The sequence below is a fragment of the Sebastes fasciatus genome, chromosome 20 (genome assembly GCF_043250625.1).
Source record: "Sebastes fasciatus isolate fSebFas1 chromosome 20, fSebFas1.pri, whole genome shotgun sequence".
Lineage (NCBI taxonomy): Eukaryota > Metazoa > Chordata > Actinopteri > Perciformes > Sebastidae > Sebastes > Sebastes fasciatus.
Genome location: NC_133814.1, coordinates 9,435,205 through 9,458,909, shown reverse-complemented (window position 1 = coordinate 9,458,909; position 23,705 = coordinate 9,435,205). Strand labels below are relative to the sequence as shown.

The 23,705-nt window shown below is 37.0% G+C and overlaps 2 protein-coding genes across 3 annotated transcripts; both read left to right on the top strand.

Annotated features, from left to right (window-relative positions):
- The first annotated feature begins 1,850 nt into the window (after positions 1-1,850).
- trub1 (TruB pseudouridine (psi) synthase family member 1) lies at positions 1,851-7,583 on the top strand. Its single transcript, XM_074619564.1, has 8 exons — positions 1,851-2,045; positions 2,132-2,230; positions 2,977-3,032; positions 3,638-3,719; positions 3,845-3,917; positions 4,631-4,770; positions 4,868-4,924; positions 5,047-7,583. Exons 1-8 carry the CDS (start codon positions 1,895-1,897, stop codon positions 5,199-5,201), a joined length of 813 nt encoding a protein of 270 aa, XP_074475665.1. The 5' UTR covers positions 1,851-1,894; the 3' UTR covers positions 5,202-7,583.
- A 5,048-nt stretch (positions 7,584-12,631) lies between these two features.
- On the top strand, positions 12,632-23,349 carry hhex (hematopoietically expressed homeobox). Of its 2 annotated transcripts, XR_012591873.1 has the most exons (5): positions 12,632-13,299; positions 19,469-19,647; positions 21,748-21,798; positions 21,926-22,401; positions 22,898-23,349. XR_012591873.1 is itself a non-coding variant. In XM_074619778.1 (4 exons), exons 1-4 carry the CDS (start codon positions 12,888-12,890, stop codon positions 22,220-22,222), a joined length of 939 nt encoding a protein of 312 aa, XP_074475879.1. In that variant the 5' UTR covers positions 12,632-12,887; the 3' UTR covers positions 22,223-23,349. The 2 variants fall into 2 exon arrangements, 1 of the variants encoding a protein (XP_074475879.1); XM_074619778.1 differs by having other exon boundaries at positions 21,926-23,349.
- The last annotated feature ends 356 nt before the right edge of the window (positions 23,350-23,705 follow it).

Sequence of the window (23,705 nt, the reverse complement as noted above, 5' to 3'; positions counted from 1 at the left end):
CAGCTCCATTTATACTGCGCATGCGTAATACACTGGACCCCAAAACCATGTCTTTGCCTCTTTCAATAAGCCTTGAACGTAACCAGGAAGTGCATATCGGCGCAAAGCATCTTGGTCAGCGTAGTTTCGAAAACGCGAGCATTTTTTCAGCCATCTCTCCTATTGTTTTTATTTATTTATTTATTTATTTATTTATTTATTTATTTATTTATTTATTTATTTATTTATTTATCTCACTTATTATTGTTAGTGTTGGTATTATTATACCATATGGTATATATTATTATTATTATTTTTATTTTTATTTATTTGTATTCTTATTTTATTCTAACGTTTTTATCTATTCTTTTGTTATTATACTGCTTATTTGCACCAACAAAACCAAAGCAAATTCCTAGTGTATACCTCTTACACCAGGCAATAAACACGATTTTGATTCTGATTCTGATTCTGATTCTGATTATTGTTATTGATATTGATATTATTATCATGACTTCATCATCATCATCATCATCTTTATTATTATTCATATTATTAATATATATACTGTATTATATATATATATATATATATATATATATATATTACTCATTTATTTTCTTTTTGTTTTGTTTTTGTTCCCCCTATGCTCTACACATAAAAGGAAGGATATCTGTATGTGTGTGTGTGTAGATATGTGTGCATGTGTACAGTATATGTGTTTAAGATTTTATATATATATATATATATATCATATATGACCATCTAGCCTCATTCAATGCCAAACACACACCCATTATCTACATCACACACACACACACACACATTCTTCAATCTGCTTTTATCCCCTTGTGTTGTTTTTGTTTTGTTTTGTTTTTGTACTTTGTTATTTGTCTTTCTCTGTATAATATATTTTGGTCTTTTTTTTATATATATATATATCCCTGCACATGTCTTCACTTGTTTTGTAATCACTTTATAACACAATAAAAAAACAAAAAAAAAACTTAATCAGGTAAACATAATCAAAGGGGACATAATATTATTCAATGTCATGTTATAGAACATTGCCTTTTATTTTTTATTATATATTAACTTATTAAACCAGCAGATTTTCAAAGTGCTTCTCGGACTGCATTGTAGGATATTGGATATCTCCTTCCTTTGGGTTCCTGCACACATAGGGGTGGAAGGAAATGAGAATGCAGATATATTGGCCAAACAATCATTAAAACAACACTTAATTGACATACAAATAACATTAAGTAAAGCAGAGGTTAAAACTATAAGGACTACATGCACGAAACCTGGCAAGAATACTGGGACTTAAGTGACACAGGGAGACATCTGTACAGTATTCAGAAACATGTAGGAGCTGGTGGAACACAGAGCTGGGGAGCCCAAGGGAAGAGATGGTCATTACCCGTCTGAAAATAGGACAGGATTAAACCAAACACTCCATAGAATAGGCAAGCACCCAACTGGACTATGCACGCACTGTAATAAACCGTAAACTGTCTAGCACATTCTTATAAAGGGCAACAAATATGACAAAGAAAGAAGGGAATTGCTCTCAGGAGTAGATGATGGAAATATTACAATGGGGAATCTGCTAGGAAAGACATCTAAGAAAGTACACAGTCTTCTAATTAATTACTTAAGGGCAACAGGAATAATGGGGAGAATTAAATTATTATTATTATTATTATTTATTTAATTCTTTATTTATTTTCCTGCCAATCTCCTGTTCCACACTCCAGTCCAATAGGTGGCGGTAATGCACCTCTAAGATGGTTTGCCAATAAACACTAAAGAAGAAGAAGAAGTAAACCAGCAGATGGCGAACTACAAAAATGGCTGGCTTAACCGGCCGCAGTTTTGACTGAAGCAGTAGAAGAAGAAGAGTGAAACAAGCATGGCAGGACCGAGCATCAGTACCACTGCTGCTCCTCTAACTAGTTCTCTGTCTAAACTACAGTCTCTGAACGGATTGTTTGCGATATATAAGAAACAAGGGCCGACGTCTGCGGACGTGTTGAACACGCTCAAAGAAGTTTTACTCAAAGGTAACTCGGTCGGAATCAGGAAACAAGTCTGTTGTTGTTGTCATGTGTTGAAGCTAACAGTGAAATGTTTTTTTTGTGTCTTTCAGAAGCCGGGGTGAAAAACCCAAACCCAAGAAAGAGGAAGAAGCAGAGCCTGAAGATGGGTCACGGAGGGACGCTGGACAGCGCTGCTAGTGGGGTGTTAGGTAAGGTTAGAGGTTAGAGGTTAAAGGTTAAAGGGTTGGTCCTTTACATGGTGCTCCACGTGCCTCTGTTGTCATTTCTGCCTTGTCTGCTTTGTAGTGGAGCAGATAATAAAGTTCCACCCGAACAAAAATATCTATTGGTGATGTACCTAGTGATATTTCTCCAAGGGTGTAGGTTTGCTTATTAATATAAGATAAGATATTCCTTTATTAGTCCCACAGTGGGGAAATTTGCAGTGTACGGCAGCAAAGGGGATAATGCAGAAACAAGAAGCAGCAGTAAAAACAAAAAGCAAGATACAACACAGTGCAAAAGAAAAGTAGACAGACATATAAAATATGAACAATTTAAATAGAAGGAAATATAAAAATAGGAACAATATATACAGTATTGACAATAAACAGACTATTAACACAATTGCACAAGTGTAAATATGATATTGCACAGTGATTTGGAATGAAATTGCACCTGAAAGTATTGCACAGTATGAATTGAAATTGCACCTGAGTGGTAGATAGATAAGATAGATAGATAGATAGTAACTTTATTGATCCTGAGGGAAATTCAAGTTTTCAGCATCACAGCTCCACAGTGCAAAACATGTTAGTAAAAAGGTGATACTGGATAGGCTGTAAAATGAGCAGAATCCTCAGTATGCTGTTTGGTCTGTGTTGGTTGTGATGAACATTGTCACCTCTAGAGGATGCTAGCAGAGCTTTGCTGACATCGTCTCTGTTTCTTTCAGTTGTCGGTGTTGGGAATGGCACAAAGATGCTCAGTACCATGTTGGCTGGTTCTAAGGTGAGTTTGTTTGCAAACTTATATATACAACAAAGCTATAAAGAGCTATATTAATATAATTATTACCATTTTTTAAAAACTTGACCTCACTGTATAAAATGACCGGTGGTGACCTCTGGGATAATCACAGCCTCATGAAACTTTACAGCCACAAACAAGAGACCTAGAGCATTCAGAGGATGGATGGCTTTCTTAGCTCGACTGACAATAAGGGGTTTTCTGAGCAGTTTACACAACAGAAGTGCTCGCCATCTAATTGCCGAAAAATGCAATTCTTGCAGAAATCTGATCTGAATGCCCTAGGTCTCTAGTATGAGGCTTCCACAGTTCATTGGGTTGTTCTGATCGTTAGACCTGAAGGTTATTCTTTGTTCTCAACACTGATAGTCTCAATTACTACCATAATCTTTTTGTTGTTGTTTTAGGTATATTTCACTGAGAGGACAGTGCATGCTTTGACCAAATGAAACACGTGTTCCCGTTATAGTTTAATATTTGGTGTTTTAGAATGAACAGCATGAATATTTGCAGATTTCATCAGTTCCATATATAAGTGGTCATTAATACACTAAGACAGCATGTGTAACATAGTATTTGTTTTTCAGAAATACGTTGCCGTGGGGGAACTGGGGAAAGCAACCGATACTCATGATGCCACTGGCAGTGTGACTCTGGAGAAAGACTTTGGTGAATATTGAAATACAAATGACATCATGTCATCTGAACGGTTCATTCCTGTCAGCATGCCTCTCTTTCTGCAGTTTTTTTTTCGTCTTACAGGCTGATGTTTGTATGATTTTTTCCCCCCACAGAACACATAACTAAGTTGGACATTGAGGAGAAACTGAAAGCTTTCACTGGTGACATCATGCAAGTTCCTCCACTGTGAGTAAAACCTCCAATCTGAGAAAATGTTGCATATGTAGCATATTTCTTTATGCTAAATGCAGTACCTGTGAGGGTTTCTGGACAATATTTGTCATTGTTTTGTGTTAATTGATTTCCAATAATAAATATATACATACATTTGAATAAAGCAGCATATTTGCCCACTCCCATGTTGATAAGAGTATTAAATACTTGACAAATCTCCCTTTTAAGGTACATTTTGAACTGATAAAACATGTGCGATTAATCTAATTAAACTATGGACCATCATGCGATTAATTGTGATTAAATATTTTAATCGTTTGAAAGCCTTAGTTTTTAATAGGAGTAATTAGGGTTAGGGTAACCTAACAGACCTGACAGGAATAAGTCTTTTTAGATAAATCATCAGTATGTTACTGTTTTTCTATTGTGGGACAGTGAACCTTGCAGCCTCTAGAGGTCGCTGGCAGTGCTTCAGCCCTCAATTGTACAACTGTCACTTCCCGTGTGAAGATTTCCTGCCAGGGGTCATTACACTTCATACAGGGGAACAACTTCAAGTTGCAACATTTCTTATTGAGAGAAAGAGTAACACTTCTGCATTTACAGTGTCACTGTGATGATCAAATGGTTGAATGCAATTTTATAAACTCTGCAGCATCTTTTCAATCAGATAAAACGGGCATCTTCAGTATTGGTGTGATTTATTTGATTTTCTGTCACTTCAGCTACTCTGCACTGAAAATCGACGGCCAGCGTCTGTCTGTCCTGCTGAAGAAAGGTCACAAGGTTGAGGCAAAACCAGCCAGACCAGTCACCGTGTACAACCTGACCCTGCAAGAGTTCAAGCCTCCTCTCTTCACTCTGGGTCAGCACACAAAAATAGCATTTTGGATGTCATTTTCATGCTGTTCCTATTTTGTGAAATAGCACATTCAAACAAACCGTTTTTATTTCTATAACAGATATCGAGTGCGGCGGTGGATTTTATGTCCGAAGCTTGGTGGACGACCTGGGAAAAAGTGAGATTTAATTTCCTCATCAGCATGTTTATGGAAAAAAAAAATCCATAAAGTGATCTAACCAATCAGAAATGCTAACAGTTTTCCCCGTGAGAATAATCAGTGCCTCGTGTGTGCCGCAGCTCTGTCATCGTGCGCTCACGTGAAGGAGCTGATCCGGACCAAGCAGGGTCAGTTCACCCTGGAGGAGCACGCCTTGCGCGAGGAGCAGTGGACGCTGGAACACATCCTGACCTCTCTGCAGCCCTGCACAGAACCACCAGAGGCCGAAACCTGAGGAACGCCCCTCTGAACAGGACCCAGAGTGAAGCGCTGCAGGCTGCTGTCCGTTTCACGGGTAGTCATGACTCACCTGCTTGGCTTTTTCCGATGAAGAGAACGTCAATGTTTTAAGGTGTGTTGTTGAACAAATGAAGTGGGACGAATTGAGACAAATGTCAAAACCACTGTTGTTTTGGAACTCAAATGGACCAGGGTAAATACTCTACACTGATTTCTAGTCTTGTCTCTCTGTCACCTGTTTTTTACATAACGGCCTGTCTCCAGCCTCTGTCTTCACCTGTATACATCCCTCCATGATAGAAACTATTATACAGTACACATACATTTCACAATTTAAAAAATCATTTATGAAAGCAAGAAATGATATACTGTTAGAGAGGATTGCTTGACATTGCTCACCGCAGTTTTCAATTTCCGAGACTTTAAAGTCATAAAACATCTTGCAGTATTATATTACAGTTTATAATAACCATCATTTATAAATGGTAAATTGATAGTTAATTAAACTTAGTTTATAGTTATTTTACTGTTACCAAACAACAAAATTATAATTAATGTTTACTTGTTATTTTAACAGTTTATTGTTGCACACATAACATTGTACTGTATATACTCTACATATAAGTATTTGTTAATGGTTAATAATTGGTCTGTAAACCGTCTACAAACATAATTTGGATGGCTATTATAAATTTGCAAACTGATGATTATAATACATTGTTAAATAGTTAATAAATAATTTGTAAAGCAGCTATAAACATTATTTAGATAGATACTTTGTCAATGGTGTATATTGGTTCCCGGTCCATCTATCTATGTAATTTTTATAGATGTTTTACAAATTATTTCTTTAAGGTTTATAAATCATTTGGTAATCACTAACAAATATTTAATATACTATATAAAATGTTGTGTGCAACAATAAACTGATAATAAATACTTTACTAATGTAATCAGAATGTAATTGTTATCGTCTCTCATCAGCTATGATACAATATAGAATTTATAAACTAATTCATTCATATTACACAAAACTAATGATAAAATAACAGGAATTATAGCATTACTAATAATTAGTAAAACATTAATTATCATTTCATTGCTTAACAGTAAAACAACTTAACAAAGTTTAATTAAATATCAATTTACCATTTAATAATGATGGATATTATAAAGTGTTACCATTAAAGGTACTAAATTCGATTATTAATATAGCAGCAAAAAAACAGTGTATGTAAAGATATATAGAGTAATGTCTACCTGAGCAGAGAATGAAGTCTCTCTCCCTCTGTGTCCGGCCGCGGGTGTATGTTAGTGCACGTCCCAGTGAGCGTCCAACTGGCCGCCTCTCTGCATAGCGCTCACACGGCGGTTACAACTGATAGCGCCATCCTGACCGACAGAGTCGTATCCGGGCCGTTGTTAGCAGTGTTAGCTGCTAGCCGCCGGCTCAGTCACCGCCATGTTGAGAGCTGTGTGGAGGCAATCCTTCAATCATGGATATGCTCTGAATTTCAAATTTAGCTCCTTTAAATAAAAATTGGAGAATAACATTCCACACTGCAGGATTTATACTTAAAAGATTTAAAATATGAGTTTATTTTTGTATAATTTCTGTATTAAGAGTTTCTGCTTGCAGCCACAATTGTGAAGATTTTTTTTAAGATCAGCAGAACTTCATTTATCTTGTGATATAATTAGTATATCGATATGGATTGATATGAAAAGCAGGTGAAACATATTACTCAGTTTAACTGGAGGTTTATTTGTGGGAATGTCGTACTGTTTGCTCTAAACGGTGCTCTTAAAGGGGAGCACCACCTAAATTAGGAGTTCCGATATGTTATTTCCATGACCTAGGAAAGTTCAATCAATATTTGTGAACATGAGCTCCTCTCGCTGAAAGACAGAAACCAGAGATCAAACTTGTGATGTCATCAAGTCTGGAGCTGCTCCATAGACGATGAATGGGAGATTTATGGACCCCAAGTTTGTTTTGTTTTTTATACCCAAATTAACTTTATTCTATTGTTGTATTGTCAGTTGTGACAGAGAATATTTGAAACAATTTTGAGTTTTAGCACTCTAGCTTTTGGATTTAGGAAAACTGTCTTACATTATAGGAATAACATGTATGAATTATGAAAATAGGCATAGTTCCCCTTTAACAAATTCATGCAAATGAAAGCAATTTCTGTTCTTCCAGTACACAGTGTAGAGCTGTTTTTTTTTTATATATATATATATAAGATCTGTGTACTCCACATCTGTCATGTTGTTGCATCAGCAGTGCTGTGTTTATACAGCATGTCAAATATAATTTGTTCTGCCCCTGCAGATTAAATAAATATTAAAGAGAAACAGTTCTTTGTTAAAATACTTGAATTTCAAAGTTCTTTATTTGTCGTTTGTCAATTCCAGTTTAGCAGTCTTTGGCAATGAAAATCTTTGGTCACAGGTTCCTTCAATAATGCTCATAAAATATGTATATATATAAAAGGGGAAATCATTCAAGTAAAAGCAAAACGATAAATTTGTAATTTTGTTTGACAGTATTTCAGATGGGAAAACTAAATGTAAACAGGATGTAGTATGTATATGCATGATCATTTTTGATTACATACCAACATTTCTAACATCATTCACAACAGAGCGGCTTCTTGTCATGAAGGAACTATTTTTTTAACAGGCATTTTCCTGTCCATTACTACGCTGGCTGATTGACTGACACAGTCAGGGGAGAACATTTTAAAGGGCCTGAAAAATAAGGTTGTGATGCAGCTGTAACTTTAGGGATAAATCAAAATCTTGACTCATAATCTCAACGTCATATTCTATGTCGTCGTTGTGTTTTAGTTAGGGCTGTCAAAGTTAACGCAATAACACATTAACGCGATTTTTAGATAGTAGCGGCTCAGTTTTAGAAACTAACCAACCATGTCATACTAGCCTGTTGGGAAGAAGGCTAAATAACGCTCCGAACATACACTAAATTTTGCCGAGGAAAAACTGTCATGGCCATTTTCAAAGGGGTCCCTTGACCTCTGACCTCAAGATATGTGAATGAAAATGGGTTCTCTGGGTACCCACGAGTCTCCCCTTTACAGACATGCCCACTTTATGATAATCACATGTAGTTTGGGGCAAGTCATAGTCAAGTCAACACCCTGTTGTTGCCTGACAGTTTTTATGCTAAATGGGGTTTCTGGACAATATTTGTCATTGTTTTGTGTTGTTAATTGATTTCCAATAATAAATATATACATACATTTGCATAAAGCAGCATATTTGCCCACTCCCATGTTGATAAGAGTATTAAATACTTGACAAATCTCCCTTTATTTTGTTCAGATAAAAAAAAGTACAATTAATGGTGATTAATCGCGATTAACTATGGACAATCATGGGATTAATTGCGATAGATTGACAGCCCTAAAAATAAGATTTGTCATAATTTGGATTTAGTGTCAAACACTTTACTATCTCTTTATAATTTAGATTTAGTATCTTGTATATAATTTTGACTCCCAATGATCACTTTTTCATCATCTTTGTGGTTTTTTTTCCCCCCCTGGCTGAAATGGGCTTTTATAATGATGAACCCTATGGGGTTAAAAAAAAAAAAAAAAAGTAAGTGGGTTAATGGCCCATTATTAATCAGCTGGTCCATAATGGATAATCTGAGTTTAGAAAGAATTCCTAAGTGTCATATTTTACTTCATGTTTTGTCCCAAACATCACTAGAACTTTAATGTTGTGTAACCCATAAGGTCTCAGTGCTTTCACTAGTACTCGGATAATGTTTCATGTTGAGCAGGAGACAGTGAAAAGGCAGTATCTCTGAGTCTCAGATGGTTAACATATATTTATGGCGCCAGCTGCCAAGAAGAAGCAGCAGCAGAAGAAGTTATCAATCGTTGTTGGACAGGAGCCTGACGCCGCGGTAAGCTGGCCGGATCAATGCGCTGCAATGATTGTCTCAGTCCAAATATTAGCCGTTTGCTGATTTCTTTCATGTCTTCAAGGCTGCTCATATCACTGTTTGCACTCCGAGTCCACTTTATCTAAATTACAGCCGTTAGAAAGTTGGCAGTTAGCGGCGCGCGCTTTAAAGACCCATCAGAAAAACCCAAAGATTTGATTAGGTTTATCAGTAAGAAGCAACAAGCTTTCCTCCCAACACTGAAGCCTGACTGTTGATGTTTCATTAATGACGTGTAATAAAAATCAAGATGACCGTAATGACGAATGGTGCAGCTGGAGCCTCCATAGAGGCAGCCCTTCTGTTGGTTCGTGGTGTCACTGTGAAACAGAGAAGTCATCGGTTATTGTTTAACACTTTGCGGAAACGGGTGCGAGGTGATAAACATGCACTTGGTGAGCTATTTAAAGCGATTTGCATGTGTCACGTCATTATCATAAGTATATCACCTGAACCGCGCTGATAGCCACGATGGATTTCACAGGAAAACTCCAAACATTCAAATTGTGAGTTAATCACTCGTCATTCAGCTGCACCGTTAGGGGATGTGGAATTGCAGTTGACTTGTATTACATTGTTAAAGATAACACTCTAAAACTGTTTGATTAGTCAAAGACCCATTTAACGCACGTTTGGGCTGTGCGTAAAACCAGGGCCATAACACTGAGGTCAGCCATCTGGAGCTTTTTATCGGTTGGGGAGTTTACGTTGCAGTTGAAACTGCAGGATTTTCCTGTATTCTTTATACTACATTTGATTAACTGTAGGCCAACAAAAATAAAGAAAACAGGATTTCCCCTCCATGATTTTATCCCGGACAGTGTGATGAAGGCATTTAAAGATGTAGTCCTTTCATTCAGTTTAGGGTAATGGAAGAATAGTGTCACTAAAACTACTAAGGCACGTCAGATAGAAGGAGAATTATTGGTCAGAAACTGGAACACCCATTCATATTTTATTTATGTGTTTATTAGTTTCAAATAAAATGACAATAACGGGTCAACTATAACATGTAAATGATGGCATGTGTGTACACTTCAAGCAGCAGTGGGTAGAAATGGAGCAAATATGATGTTAATTTTTATAAAACGGTCACTATATCCTGACAGTAGTGCATGAGACAGGTAATCTGAAAAAAATCATGTTCCACTGATGTTCTCTGGTGTCCTCCGGTGCTCCTAATGGCATCTGCAAGATTTCACAGACCGGAGGAAAACAATCAGTCAGAGCTGATCTGGAGTCTGCCGTCCAGCTGCTGTCTCTGAGCAGCTGTCAATCACTCGCGAACTACTCCGACCAAACGGTCAAACTAGGCAGCGCTGATCAAATATGAATCATTATTCTGTTACTGTAATGCCTATTTCTCTCCTCAAATGTTTTCAGAAGCGTCTTGTAGTGTACTGTTTAGCTGTAAAATGAGAAAGTTTGTGACCCGGCACCCATGTTGAGATCTGTCGAGGAACTACAAAGCACCGCCCACCAACAAGAGCACAGCCAATAGGAATGCACTCTCTCTCTGAAATGACCTGTGATTGGTCAAAGTCTCCCATCACGGGTTAGATTTTTTAAAGTCAGAAAACAGAGCCATGAGGAGATGCAAAAGTCTAGTTTTCTCTCAGAACACTTGAATTACAACTAAAATGTTATTATGGAATTTTTGCCCAATGATGCCAAAAATATTCTGCCACCTACTGCAGCTTTAGTGTCAGTGAAGGTATAGTTTAAGGGAGGCAGCCCCAAAACTCAACAGCAGTGTCATAATAAACGTTGAGAGGAGATGAGGAGTGTGACTTGATTTCTGTGTGGTTGCCAGGGAGACCCTGAGCAAGAGCCTGACACATGAAGAGACTTTTAAAAGCCCTTTTGATTAAAAAGTCAAATGGTTCAGCCAATAGAACAGATGTCCTGATCGTGTGCTTTTCGTTGGTGATTTCTTAAAAATACTATAGGCCTATATGCTGTGGCATTATGAATTATATCTGTGGAGTGTGCCAGATATGAATTGGCAGAAAGCTTTGGAATAGCTGGCAAAACAGCAGGAGAAAGATGCAAAAGGGGGGTCCTTTTACTGTATGTGTCTGTGTCCAGGGGCCGTAATCTGTCCACGGATTTAAAAGGTATACCAGAATGACAGATTCATAAAAACAACCAACATATACAGTAATACATCTGTGTTGCTATAGGGAAACGTAATAAAAATGACTATAATTCATAAAATAAGCAGAAAGATAAATGGCAAAAATACTCGGATTCCGTGACCTGGATGACTGAGAACCTTCACAAACATATCCAAGTACACTTCCTCAAGTACATTTTGAGGTACTTGTCATGGATTCCATTTATTGCTACTTTATACCTCTATTGCAGATTGATATTTTACATATGATCATCTTATTGGTGCATTGTTACGGAATAAACTGCCCAACATAATGATATCCACCTCAACCAGCTAATGATAATCCAATAATATATAACCCTCTGAACACACTGAAAGCAGCGTACAGTATATATAGTACTGATGATATGTAAGATTTTAAATGCAGGATTTTTTTTTCTTGTAATATTTCATAGTGCTTTATACATAGGTAAAGGATGTGAGTATTCTTCCACCACTTATTACTTATTATTTACTGATTTCAGTTTCATCTTTTCTTCACCTCTTAATTAGTATAGTTTAAGTTCCTCAGTGGGGAGATACAATCTCATATTTTCATTGATTCATTCATTTTTTAATGCTGATCCCTGACAACTTTATCCAGTACTTTAATATGTGGGTTTGGTTTTCAGTGAGTGCTGACACAAATCCTGCTTTCCAAAATGTAGGATTTGACTGCAATAACTCATATGTAAGTATATGAGATGGTGTTATTATTTGATTTTTTTCTGATTATTTGACTATTGATCCCAAATTCAATAATTTCCCAATTTTGGATCAATAAAGTACACTATATACATTAGCAAAGTGCGCATGTTTTGTTCTTTAATGAGAAATAATTGAGGTATAGCAAATGTGCAAATGTAGATGTGCAAAATGTAACATGTGCAAGATTATTAAAGGACTAAAAACAGAAAGGAGAGCATATTAAATATGAGACCATAAGCATATAATATGGGTGAATATGGTTGACACAAATCCTGCTTTCCAAAATGTAGGATTTGACTGCAATAAGTCGTATGTAAGTATATGAGATGGTGTTATTATCTGATTTTTCTGAGTAACAACGACTTAAACACAAGTAAGTCATCCTATCAAACCATGCTGGTTACTATTAACTAGATGATTGGTTGAACTGATTCTCCTGAAACACAATTATCTCCTCTCTCCCCTGTCATGATCTCTCTGTGTGTGGCTCGATTGGAGCTACACACAGTAAGCCAATCAGAGGCGTCCACTAAGCCACCTGCAGGAAGTTGGTCGTCCACTTATCTCCTCCTCCCTTCTCCGCCTGCAGCCAGATAACAGACCAAAACAGTTGGACCAAACAGCAACAGCAGCAGCTATACCTGATGGACACCAGGACAGTCTAACGGTCTCCTCCACATGCCCTGAAGGACTCTCTTTCTCTCTCTCTCTCTCTGCTGAATGTGTTTGTGGACTGTTTGGTTAGTATGTTAAAGAAGTTCTTCTGAGAGACTTGTCGTGAAAGAGGAAGGCTGTAAAGTGAAAGAAGTAAAGGGACTCAGCTCCAAACAGGCACCATGAGCGTCCCACTTTACGCACCGACTCCTATCCAGCACCCGACACCCTTCTACATCGAGGACATTCTTGGGAGGACTTCCACCACTACTACCATCTCGCCCTCTTCTTCTTCCTCCTCCTCCTCCTCCTCCTCTTGCTCCACGCCGATCATCCCCACGCCGACTCTCCCGTCGCCCAACTCCTCCTTCACGAGTCTCATCTCCTCGCCGTACAACAGGACGCCGATTTATGAGCCCACGCCGATCCACCCGGCTCTGTCTCATCACCACCACCACCACCACCACGCCGCCGCTGCTGCTGCTGCGTTGTCGGCGACGTACGCCTCCATCTACCCGTTCCACCACCAGCAGCACCAGCACCACCGCTCCATGGGGGAGTACGCACAGGCGCTGCTGAGGCACGACCCTCTGGGTGAGTTGTGTGCGTAAAACTCCTGGAGAGGATTACAATGATGTTTTGGGTAGTCTTTCTTCTTTATAGTGAATGTAATTGCTGAGGCAGGACCCTCTCGGTGAGTTGTGTGCGTAAAAGTCATGGACAGGTTTAGAATGATATTTTGGGTAGTCTTTCTTCTTTATAGTGCATGTCATTTACAGCACCACCCCATGACAATCAACCATGTTTCCTTGTGAGGCACGACCCTCTGGTGAGTTGTGTGCGTAAAACTCCTGGACAGGTTTAGAATGATGTTTTGGGTAGTCTTTCTTCTTTATAGTGAATGTAATTTACAACACCACCCATGACAATCAACCATGTTTCCTTGTGTGAAACATTGCAACTTGCACACTTTGCTATATAAAGTGTACTTTATTGATCCCGAATTCAATAATTTCCCAATTTTGGATCAATAAAGTGTCAACCATGTTTCCTTGTGTGAAAATGCTCTATAACGTCAGTTATTCGAGTCTACTGTTGGCCTAAGTCAGGCTGCATGAACTAATCTTCACTTTCACAGGCCCACAGTTTGCATGTTGCATTTTTTTTTACCATGCCTTATTATACATGAGACGCTTCCTTCTGTGAGAAATCCATTTAGTCCCAAAAATAAATCAAACTTGCTTAGGTGATGTGGCAATTTATAAGAGCACTTTTTTGTTACCCTTTTGCATGAAAAAGCTTTCTGTGTCTTCACAAGCTTCGTTTCTGTGCCAACGAAACCATTTTTGCATAAGTATATCACGCTTGGTCATGCATGCATATCGACATGCATAAGACAGTCGACAGTTAGTAGCCTACATAAACAGACTGCAGTTGAAAAACGTTTCTGCATGATGCCTGACCACGCACACATGAGTCACGTTGTTATTGTGACAGACACATTTGGGGCCACAATAGCAGCAGGCTTATCCATTCCGTCTGCTATAGTGGTGGTGGGGGTGTTGGTGGTGGGGGTGCATGGCAACCTTGACTCTTTTTCCTGACTCCCATTGTTCTGAAACATCAGAGGAGCAAATCAGCCGGTGACTAAAACATAGCTGAGCTCTAAATCACTTGTTATTTCACTGCTTTGTGTGGGCGTGCGTGTGTCTTCCTATACTTGTGAGAACCCAATGTCCCCTACAAGGAAGACAACTATAAATGTATGCAAATATTTTTTTTTTTTCTTACCTCACATAATGATTCATGAGAAAATCACATATATGTCGTGTTAAAGGAAATGCAGACAGTCTGTTGCAGATAGATAGATAGATAGATAGATAGATAGATAGATAGATAGATAGATAGATAGATAGATAGATAGATGTACTTTATTGATCCCAAATTGGGGAAATTACAGCAGTAGATTATCCAGGCAATGCACAGGAACAGTACATAAAATGTACATATCAACTCTAGAGAAATAAATCTATAAAATACAAAATATAGAGAATATTGGAATACACTATAATTAAATTCTAAAAAAATCTAAATTATAAACAAAGAAACATTGTAACTTGCACACTTTGCTATATATAGTGTACTTTATTGATCCCAAATTCAATGATTTCCCAATTTTGGATCAATAAAGTACACTATATACATTATAAAAGTGTGCATGTTTTGTTCTTTAATGAAAAATAGTAGTAGTAGTAGTAGTAGTAAATGTGCAAATGTAGACTAAAAACAGAAAGGAGTGTGGTTGAGACAGAAACTATAAAGCTGAGAGTCTCAGTGGTGCACATATTAAATATGAGACCAAAAGCATCATATAATATGATGAATATGGTGTTCAGGAGTCAGATGATAAGGTTTGTTATTTGGTTTACATGAAATAGTTTTATTTAGGTTGTGATCTGAGTCCATGTTTGACTGTGTTTGTTATAGAGGCTGTGCGTAAAGGCGCACTGAAACAGCTCCATATAGTGTGACAGTGACAGGCGCACTTTGACTTTGTGTTGCGCTGAAAGAGCCGAGGCCTTTTCCGTTCATAGCGGAAGCAGTGAGCCTGTCGATAGTCGAGTAAATCTGGTTTCAGAAGCTGTTGAATGTTTTCCTGGCTCAACCCCGGCCAGCCGCTTCCTCGGGAGCTCGCTGCACGCTGCTGATTATTTTATCGACATCCTCAATACAGACATATTCAGGAAACACTCGGCCTCTGATAGCCCGGGATCCGTTTTTCACATATTGTTGCACTTCCTCTGCCTGGCCTGCGAGGATGTGGCTGACTTTCTTTATGGTCGGCGGCGAGAAGAGAATAAAGCAAACATCTGGATCTGCAGCAAGAAAACATAAAGTCTCATTTAGAAGAGTTTAAGAGGAAGGAGTCTATATGAGCTCATATTGCCTTATTTATTATACAACAACAATAAAAAAGCTGAAAGAAATTAAAAATACTTTCATAAAAGTTTCAGTTTCACCCCACAAAAAGATAACAAGCAGCCTACGCTTCAGTTTATTGCCAGCACACATGTGATGCGTCGTCGTGATATGGATTGATCAGGAAATAAAGCAAACATCTGGATCTCAGCAGAAAACATAAAGTCTCATTTAGAAGAGTTTAAAGTATAAGAGGAAGGAGCTATATATGTCCTCATATTGCCTTATTATACAACAATTAAAAGCTGAAAGAAATTAAAATACTTTCATAAAACTTTTAACCCACAAAAGATAACAAACAGCTTCCTCTTCAGTTTTATTACCAGCAGGTGTGGTGCGTCGTGGTGATATGGATTGATCAGGAAATAAAGCAAACATCTGGATCTTCAGCAAGAAAACATAAAGTCTCATTTAAAGTATAAGAGGAAGGGGCTATATGACGTCATATTGCCTTATTATACGAAAATTAAAAAACTGAAAGAAATAACTTTCATAAAAGTGTAATTTCAGTTTTACCCCACAAAAAGATAACAAACAGCCTCCACTTCAGTTTTCTTGCCAGCACACATGTGATGCGTCGTCGTGATATGGATTGATCAGATTAGAATAATACACAAAGGCTGATAAGCAGCTTCCCGTCCCTCTCCAGCCAGCGTGTGTGCATTCATTTGTGTTTGTATCACTCCTCTTCTTCACTCTATTATAATCACAGTTATACAGGCTTTTACATTGAAGAAGAATTTAAAAAAAGAGAGCCGCTCTCCAGGAATATGAAGAGCTCTGCTGTGGCTGAAGAACAGACATTCGTTTATCTCGTGGCTGAAATCCCTGGATTTTTTACAATTTTTTTTTTTTTTTATGGCTTTATAAGAGAAACCTTTTCCTTTGATGAGATCACATTGATTTTTTGTAATAACTAGGAACATGAATAGGCTTTCTGTTTAGCATAGGTCAAGATAGGCTACTACAAAGTTAGTAGAAAGAGAAGGGTAAACGCCATTGGGCTGATCTAGAGGATAACATTGAGGACAACTTTGGACTTTCTTTCAATCAGAATCGTCTAAATATCAACATGTCAAAATGTTTTAGGATATGTTTAATGAGCTATAGCTTTACACATTTCCTTAGATTGAAACAATCAGAATCACAATCAGTGTATATTTATAGAAAAAGTAATAAATGTGTAAATACAACTTCAAATCAATTAGTACACCCCCCTGACTTTATCATTGTTGTTACTGTTATCATTAATATTATCACAGTAATTATGTTCCTTGATCATTTATTTAGTTATTTCCTTTTCCTATGCTCTCCCTTAGTGTTTATTACTTATTTATTTTTTTATTGTCGTCCTCTTTTGTTGTTGTCTTTTGTCTTGCAATAAAAATAAAAAAATCAATAAAAAAAGATTGAAAGAATCAGCTATAGGCTACCTAGAGCAGTGGATCCCAATCCTTTTCACGTCCAGGACCTTTAAACTGACACAAATTAGACCCCCATCTGATAAGATTTGTGCTTTTATATGTTTTATTAGACTACAGAAAGTGTATGACCAAAATAGTCATACACTCTGTTATTGTGTTACTTTATTATAGTGAAAATTAATTATTTCCTTTTTTCCTATTCGGTAGAATGGCCCATGTAAAATTTTGAAATTTGTATCTTTTATTCCCAAAACTTTGTCCATATATATATATTATACCATATCTAGGGTACACATATCTAATGAAAGTACAGTCAATTTTGGTATTGTATTTTCAGACTGGATTGGAATGTTTTTCTTCTCCCAAAATTTGTCACTACCGAAACATAGTAATACATTATCATACAAAAGTTGTATATTAACCTGTTAAGATTGTGTTTCCATCCCTCCTCTAAAGAATATTTTTACATATTTTTCTAGAAGTTTTTCACAACAAAATCAATTAATATATGTATATTTATTTATTTTTTATTTATTTATTTTTTGTTTTAAGACAATATCTCATGGGCCTGGATTAGGTAACTTCCTTTGGAACAGAGCAGCACTAAGAGAAGAAGGTCTCAGCCAGCAGTTTGAACCGCAGCAGCAGATTGATGTTGTGTCAGTGAGAGCAGAGGACACGAGCGTCTGTTGGTGGATGCCATCGCCTCTAATCACACCAACCACAGAGCAGGAAGCACATGAAGCGGATATTTGGCCATAGTTTTCACTCTGTCACGACCTTCCCTAAAAGAGCAGTGCGGCCGCAGCCTGCTATTGTTTTGTTCCAACAGGCCATTAAAGAGGAGAGGAAACCAGACAAGACAAAAACACACAGCCCTGATTACACTGCTGGCTCCATAGAGCTACTCAGTATGTCATCTGGAACAATATGGAGACATATAAACTACATTAATAACTATCAGCTTTATTTATAAGCAGCTTCATTAAATAGCATTGTGCCATTCATTATTTTTTCCTTAAAATGTTTCAGTTATATTGGGCAGTGTAATAATTATTGATCACATTAACCGAATATCATATAATAATATATTAGGGCTGTCAAAGCGCTACTTTTACGCATTAACGCAACTCGCGGTTTTTAGGTTGTAGCGGGCTCACTTTTAAAGCTATAGTGAAGATACTGGTATCACATGAAAATATGAAACCTAATGATCCATTGGTGCCAACAATGTCATACTAGCTTGTCATAAAGGAGGTTGAATAACGCTCCAAAACTTGCGCAAAAGTTTGGCGAGGAAAAACTGCCATTTTCCAAGGGGTCCCTTGACCTCTGATCTCCAGATATGAGAATGTAAATGGGTTCTATGGGTACCCACGAGTCTCCCCTTTACAGACATGCCCACTTTATGATAATCACATGAAGTTTGGGGCAAGTCGTAGTCAAGTCAGCGCACTGACACACTGACAGCTGTTGTTGCCTGTTGGACTGCAGTTTGCCATGTTATGATTTGAGCATATTTTTTTATGCTAAATGCAGTACCTGTGAGGGTTTCTGGACAATATTTGTCATTGTTTATTGTTGTTAATTGATTTCCAATAATAAATATATACATACATTTGCATAAAGCAAGACTCTTTGCCCACTCATGTTGATAAGAGTATTAAATTTCCCTTTAAGGTACATTTTGAACAGATGAAAAATGTGAGATTAATTTGCAATTAATCGAGATTAACTATGGACAATCATGCGATTAAATATTTTAATTGATTGACAGCCCTAATACCAAACAATACTTTTTTGACCCCTCACGTTAAGCAATATAAACAAGTTTCTTTTACAAAAAAGCCTTTTTCATTTAACAGTAGAAAAATGTTAAATACATGTTATTCATTTTTATTATACTGTACATGAACTTCGTCTGAATTAAATCTTTTGGATGGCACCAAAACAGTACTGAGGTTTGATACCCAGTTCAAAATCTGTGATTAATTTGCGATTAAACGTGATTAAATATTTTAATACATTAACGGCCCTACTAATAATAATAATAATAGCATAATAATAATATCGTACTTCACAGCTGCTTATGAAGTTAACTCACATATATAAATATTTGAAACTGGTGGGCTAATTAATTTAAGAGGAGTGGAAGACTGTGAGTGGATGTCTTCAGAGGGTTTTGTTTCCTGTGTTTTTCTCTCTTTTTATTAATTTTATAGTTTTTTCTTGCTTTGACTTTAAATATGTGTTTGTGACATTCTGTGTCACCAGTCCCCGACCTCTATAATATGATATTATGAGGCTCCATGCGTCGATGCGGACTGTGAATGAACTGTCTGTGGTCCTGTTCCTTGCAGGTAAACCTCTGATGTGGACTCCCTTCATCCAGCGGCCCTTACACAAGAGAAAAGGCGGTCAGGTCCGGTTCTCTAACGACCAGACCATCGAGCTGGAGAAGAAGTTCGAGACGCAGAAATACCTCTCACCTCCGGAGAGGAAGCGACTGGCCAAGATGCTGCAGCTCAGCGAGAGACAGGTGAGACACAGACTGAGTCCGGGTGGAGCCTGGAGCCTGTAGACCTAGACCTGCTCAGTGAAAAAGGAAAAAAGGAAATAATTTTACAGCTATAAATAAAATGAAGTCATACAGTTTGGTAATGGAAGTAATTTCTTATTTGTACTCTCCTATAAAAACCCTCCTCCCTATAACCAACTAGGTTTCTGGATGAGCGCGCATATGGTCCTAATTGCAGACCTGTTCTTGATATTGTTTATTCTTTAATTAGTTGTGTAACTGGTGAAAATGGTCCAATATTACAGGTTTATTAATGCAAAAACATTTAACAGATTCCCCACTATGTATCTGAGTATATAACCTCTGGTTTTGTGGACTTGCGTGCGCGCCTGTTGCGCATAAGCGACTATACGCCTCTTTGTCATAGTTTATTTCTTTATAATATGTTTATTGGGTTTTCTTATTTTCACAAACACAATAATAATAATAATAATAATAATAATAATAATAAAAAAACAACAACAAACAAACCAACACTGGTACAGCTCAGATCAAAAAATGTATATAGTAGGGTCATAGGAAATAGTCCATAGTGCAGGGAAGTCACAGGACATATGAGTTGATGTTCAAGAGACTCCTTGTGAGATAATGGAGGAGAGATCAGGTCCAATATAATTCAGATAGATCTGCCAAATATTGTAGAACTGATCTACTTTGGCATGTAGAATATTTGTGAGATATTCCAAAGGGACCATCTCAAATATCACTTTTCGCCAGCCTTGGACAGAGGGTTTCTTATCACTGATCCACTGTGGTAATATATTTTTTTCAAGCAGCAAATGTAAGAATGTTATATAACCTTTTGTTGGCTGCAGTAGTTATATTTGTACTTGGGATTCCTAAAATCAAAGAAATTGGATTCATTTCTAAATCCTTATCAAATATCTTTTCCATTTCACATAATATTTCAGACCAGTACTTCTGTAATTTATGACACGACCAAAGGCAATGGGTTAAAGTACCTATTTCGGTTTTACATTTGAGACACAGAGGAGAAAGTGAGGGGTCAAAAGAATGCCTGCGATTAGGGGATATATGTATTCTATGTATAATTTTAAATTGGATTGCTTTCGTCCGAGTACAGATGGATATCTTTTTGGCATGAATAGTTTATTTCTTTAATGAAACATGTTAATTATACACTTAATGAAGCCTATGTGAGGTGAAGTTGACTGGTTCCTATAATGCTTTGGCGCTGACCCTCATCCATAAACACTATAGTGGATTGTCTATAGACCTACATCCCTATAAATTTATTAGTATAAATTATTACTAAAAATAATTAGTCTTCTGGTCTATTGTCTGCCTCTGGTTACCTGGTTACAGAAGGCACGCGCGTGCAGAGGAGATGGTGCATGGCCCTTGGCGCGTGAAGCATCTAGGCTATTCTTTCTTCTTTCTTCTCTATTTCATCTAGGCATGTTGACTGAGGGACATAATGCATTCTATCTACCTTTTTATGACCATGACGCAAACAGCTACAATGTTAAAAATAAATAAATAAAATAAAATAAAATAAAATAAAATAAAATAAAATAAAATTAAATTAAATTAAATTAAATTAAATTAAATTAAATTTAATTAAATTAAATAAAATAAAATAAAATAAAATTAGTTAATTTAAAAAAAACATCAGACAGAAGGCTAATTTTACAATCACACACATATAGGCCCAAAACACGCAACCACAAGACCCATAGAGCAGAAATAGCATCACAATGTCATCTACAGGCGGATTTAACCATAATTTAACATGACTAATGAATGATCACTGCCGGACCAAATCCATTCTAAAAAAATAAATCATGATGAAATCCTCCAATGAGCATGAATTCTCTCAGTATTAAATCACAAAAACAACAGTGTTTTTTATTACACTCACAGTAGTTTATTGTGTGAGCCTCATGGAGCATGCGCATCTATTTGGAACCTCTTGTAATATATATTTGTGCAGTTATCATTTTAACAACTCATCGCTTTGTTCCATCTGTATTTGATTGGAACAGGAAGCTATAAATAAAAATATTAATAATAAAAATGATTATTTATTTTGTCTTTCAGGTTAAAACCTGGTTCCAAAACCGACGAGCGAAGTGGCGACGACTAAAACAGGTGAGAGGTTCTGACTATAATGTCGCATCAATTTCCTTCATTAGAAAAATGTTTCCTTTTATACTCTTTTATTATCTTAACTAATTATGTATTAACCCATAAAACGGTCTATGTCTATTTGCATCAGGAAAATCCTCCGGGAGGTAAGAGGGAGGAGGATGACAGCTCCTGCGCCGTTGGGAGGAGCAGTAAAGGAGACGAGACCACCGAGCCCTCCGGGACCCAGAGCCCGGAGCAGAGACACTCAGTCCCGGCCTCAGAGCTGCAGGCGGCCCGCTGCTTGAGCTCCGGGTCTCCGCAGCAGCAGCAGCTGCAGCAGTCTCCACACACACAGCTGGACACACAGCTGGACTCTGACGTGTCAGACGACACAGACCAGGAGCTGGACATAGAGGACGAGGACGAGCTCCCTCTGAACCCATAATAGTTCTGAACACTGACACTGGATCCACTTGGACATTCAGAAGCTGGATGATGAAGATCACTGGACTCCTCAGCCTCAGCATCTTCCTCCTTCACTGGTTTACTCCAGAGAGACAGACAGGTTGATGGACTATATCCTGATGTGATATTTATGGAAGTTTTTATTGGATTTTATTAGTTGTAATCCTACACAAGACATTCCACAAATGTGTACCATGATCTGCAAATATTTCACTATCCACAAACATGTATTTTTGTATTTGTGTTGTGTAAAGTCACATTCACAAAAATAAAGGGAAATTTGCAAATACGCATAACTTACTCTGTAAAAACGTATTTTGAGGTTTACATGTAAAGTGATATGTATATGCATTTGTGCATCTATTTCACATTTGCAGATGGCATCCTGTGGATTTATGGGCCACATGACATTGGTAACTTTTCTCCTGTTTGTTTACAGCAGATCTGTAAATAATAGTTGTAATCCACAGAAGACAATTCCCAAATATGTACCATGATCTACAAATATTTCACTACCCACAAATGTATTTTTGTATTTGTGTTGTGTAAAGTCACATCCGCAAAAATACAGGGCGATTTGCAAATATGTATAACTTGTGACTTTACACAACACAAATACAAAAATAAATGTTTGTGGATTGTGAAATATTTGCAGATCATGGTACACATTTGTGGATTGTCTTCTGTGGATTACATCTAATAAAGTCCAATAAAAACTTCCATAGATATTTAGATAAAAACTCAATCCCAAAACTATAACATGTCACCACCAGTGCCTTTCACACATGACTGCCAGCTCTATTGTTAACCTCTAATAGCACTCTGCTGTATTTGTGTTGATTGTTTCTCTGTTGTGAGTCGATTACTGTATAAATGAACAGTATAGGCCTATATACTGTATATATATATATAGATTATAGTTTCTCCTGTACTGTATGTCGTCTGGGATGATAAATGCTCGTGTTTGTTTGAGTCTTTGTTGGGTCGTTGCCTTAAAATGTGACATTCCATTAATCAATGTAGAGCAAATGATGTTTTGTAGGTGATGTCTAACAAACTATTTTTTTGTGGTAAGAATAAATTTGTCACTTTTGAATGTACAGTAAAGCTCAGCTGGATTGTGATTTACTGTGATTTATTATTTTGTGTTTCTTAAATTTGCACAGGAAAAAAGGAAAACAATGAATTACAGAAATAATTATAAAATTAATTGAGTGAAAACAAATCAGTTAAATGCATATAGTAATCGAAAATAACAAGAACAAATGGGTTTTTAGCATATACTTGTACGTATAATCCTAATCCTAGAATCGATAATAACTAAAGTTAGCAGCCTAAAATTAAAGGGAAATAAATTCAATAGTTGGTTAAATTAAACACTAAATTAAAGCAGGCTGCTTTTGTAGTATGTAACAACTGTAATATGTGCTACATGTATGTATTGCTTGAATACAGCAAAAGTA

What these genes read in the sequence shown, in the direction of transcription:
- trub1 (XM_074619564.1), top strand. Translation starts at nt 1,895, where the DNA reads ATGGCAGGACCGAGCATCAGTACCACTGCTGCTCCTCTAACTAGTTCT. An exon ending in CCATGTTGGCTGGTTCTAAG is followed by an intron (nt 3,033 to 3,637) that starts GTGAGTTTGTTT and finishes TTTGTTTTTCAG; the next exon opens with AAATACGTTGCCGTGGGGGA. An exon ending in GCCTCCTCTCTTCACTCTGG is followed by an intron (nt 4,771 to 4,867) that starts GTCAGCACACAA and finishes TTTCTATAACAG; the next exon opens with ATATCGAGTGCGGCGGTGGA.
- hhex (XM_074619778.1), top strand. Translation starts at nt 12,888, where the DNA reads ATGAGCGTCCCACTTTACGCACCGACTCCTATCCAGCACCCGACACCC. An exon ending in GCTGAGGCACGACCCTCTGG is followed by an intron (nt 13,300 to 19,468) that starts GTGAGTTGTGTG and finishes TGTTCCTTGCAG; the next exon opens with GTAAACCTCTGATGTGGACT. An exon ending in AGTGGCGACGACTAAAACAG is followed by an intron (nt 21,799 to 21,925) that starts GTGAGAGGTTCT and finishes TATTTGCATCAG; the next exon opens with GAAAATCCTCCGGGAGGTAA.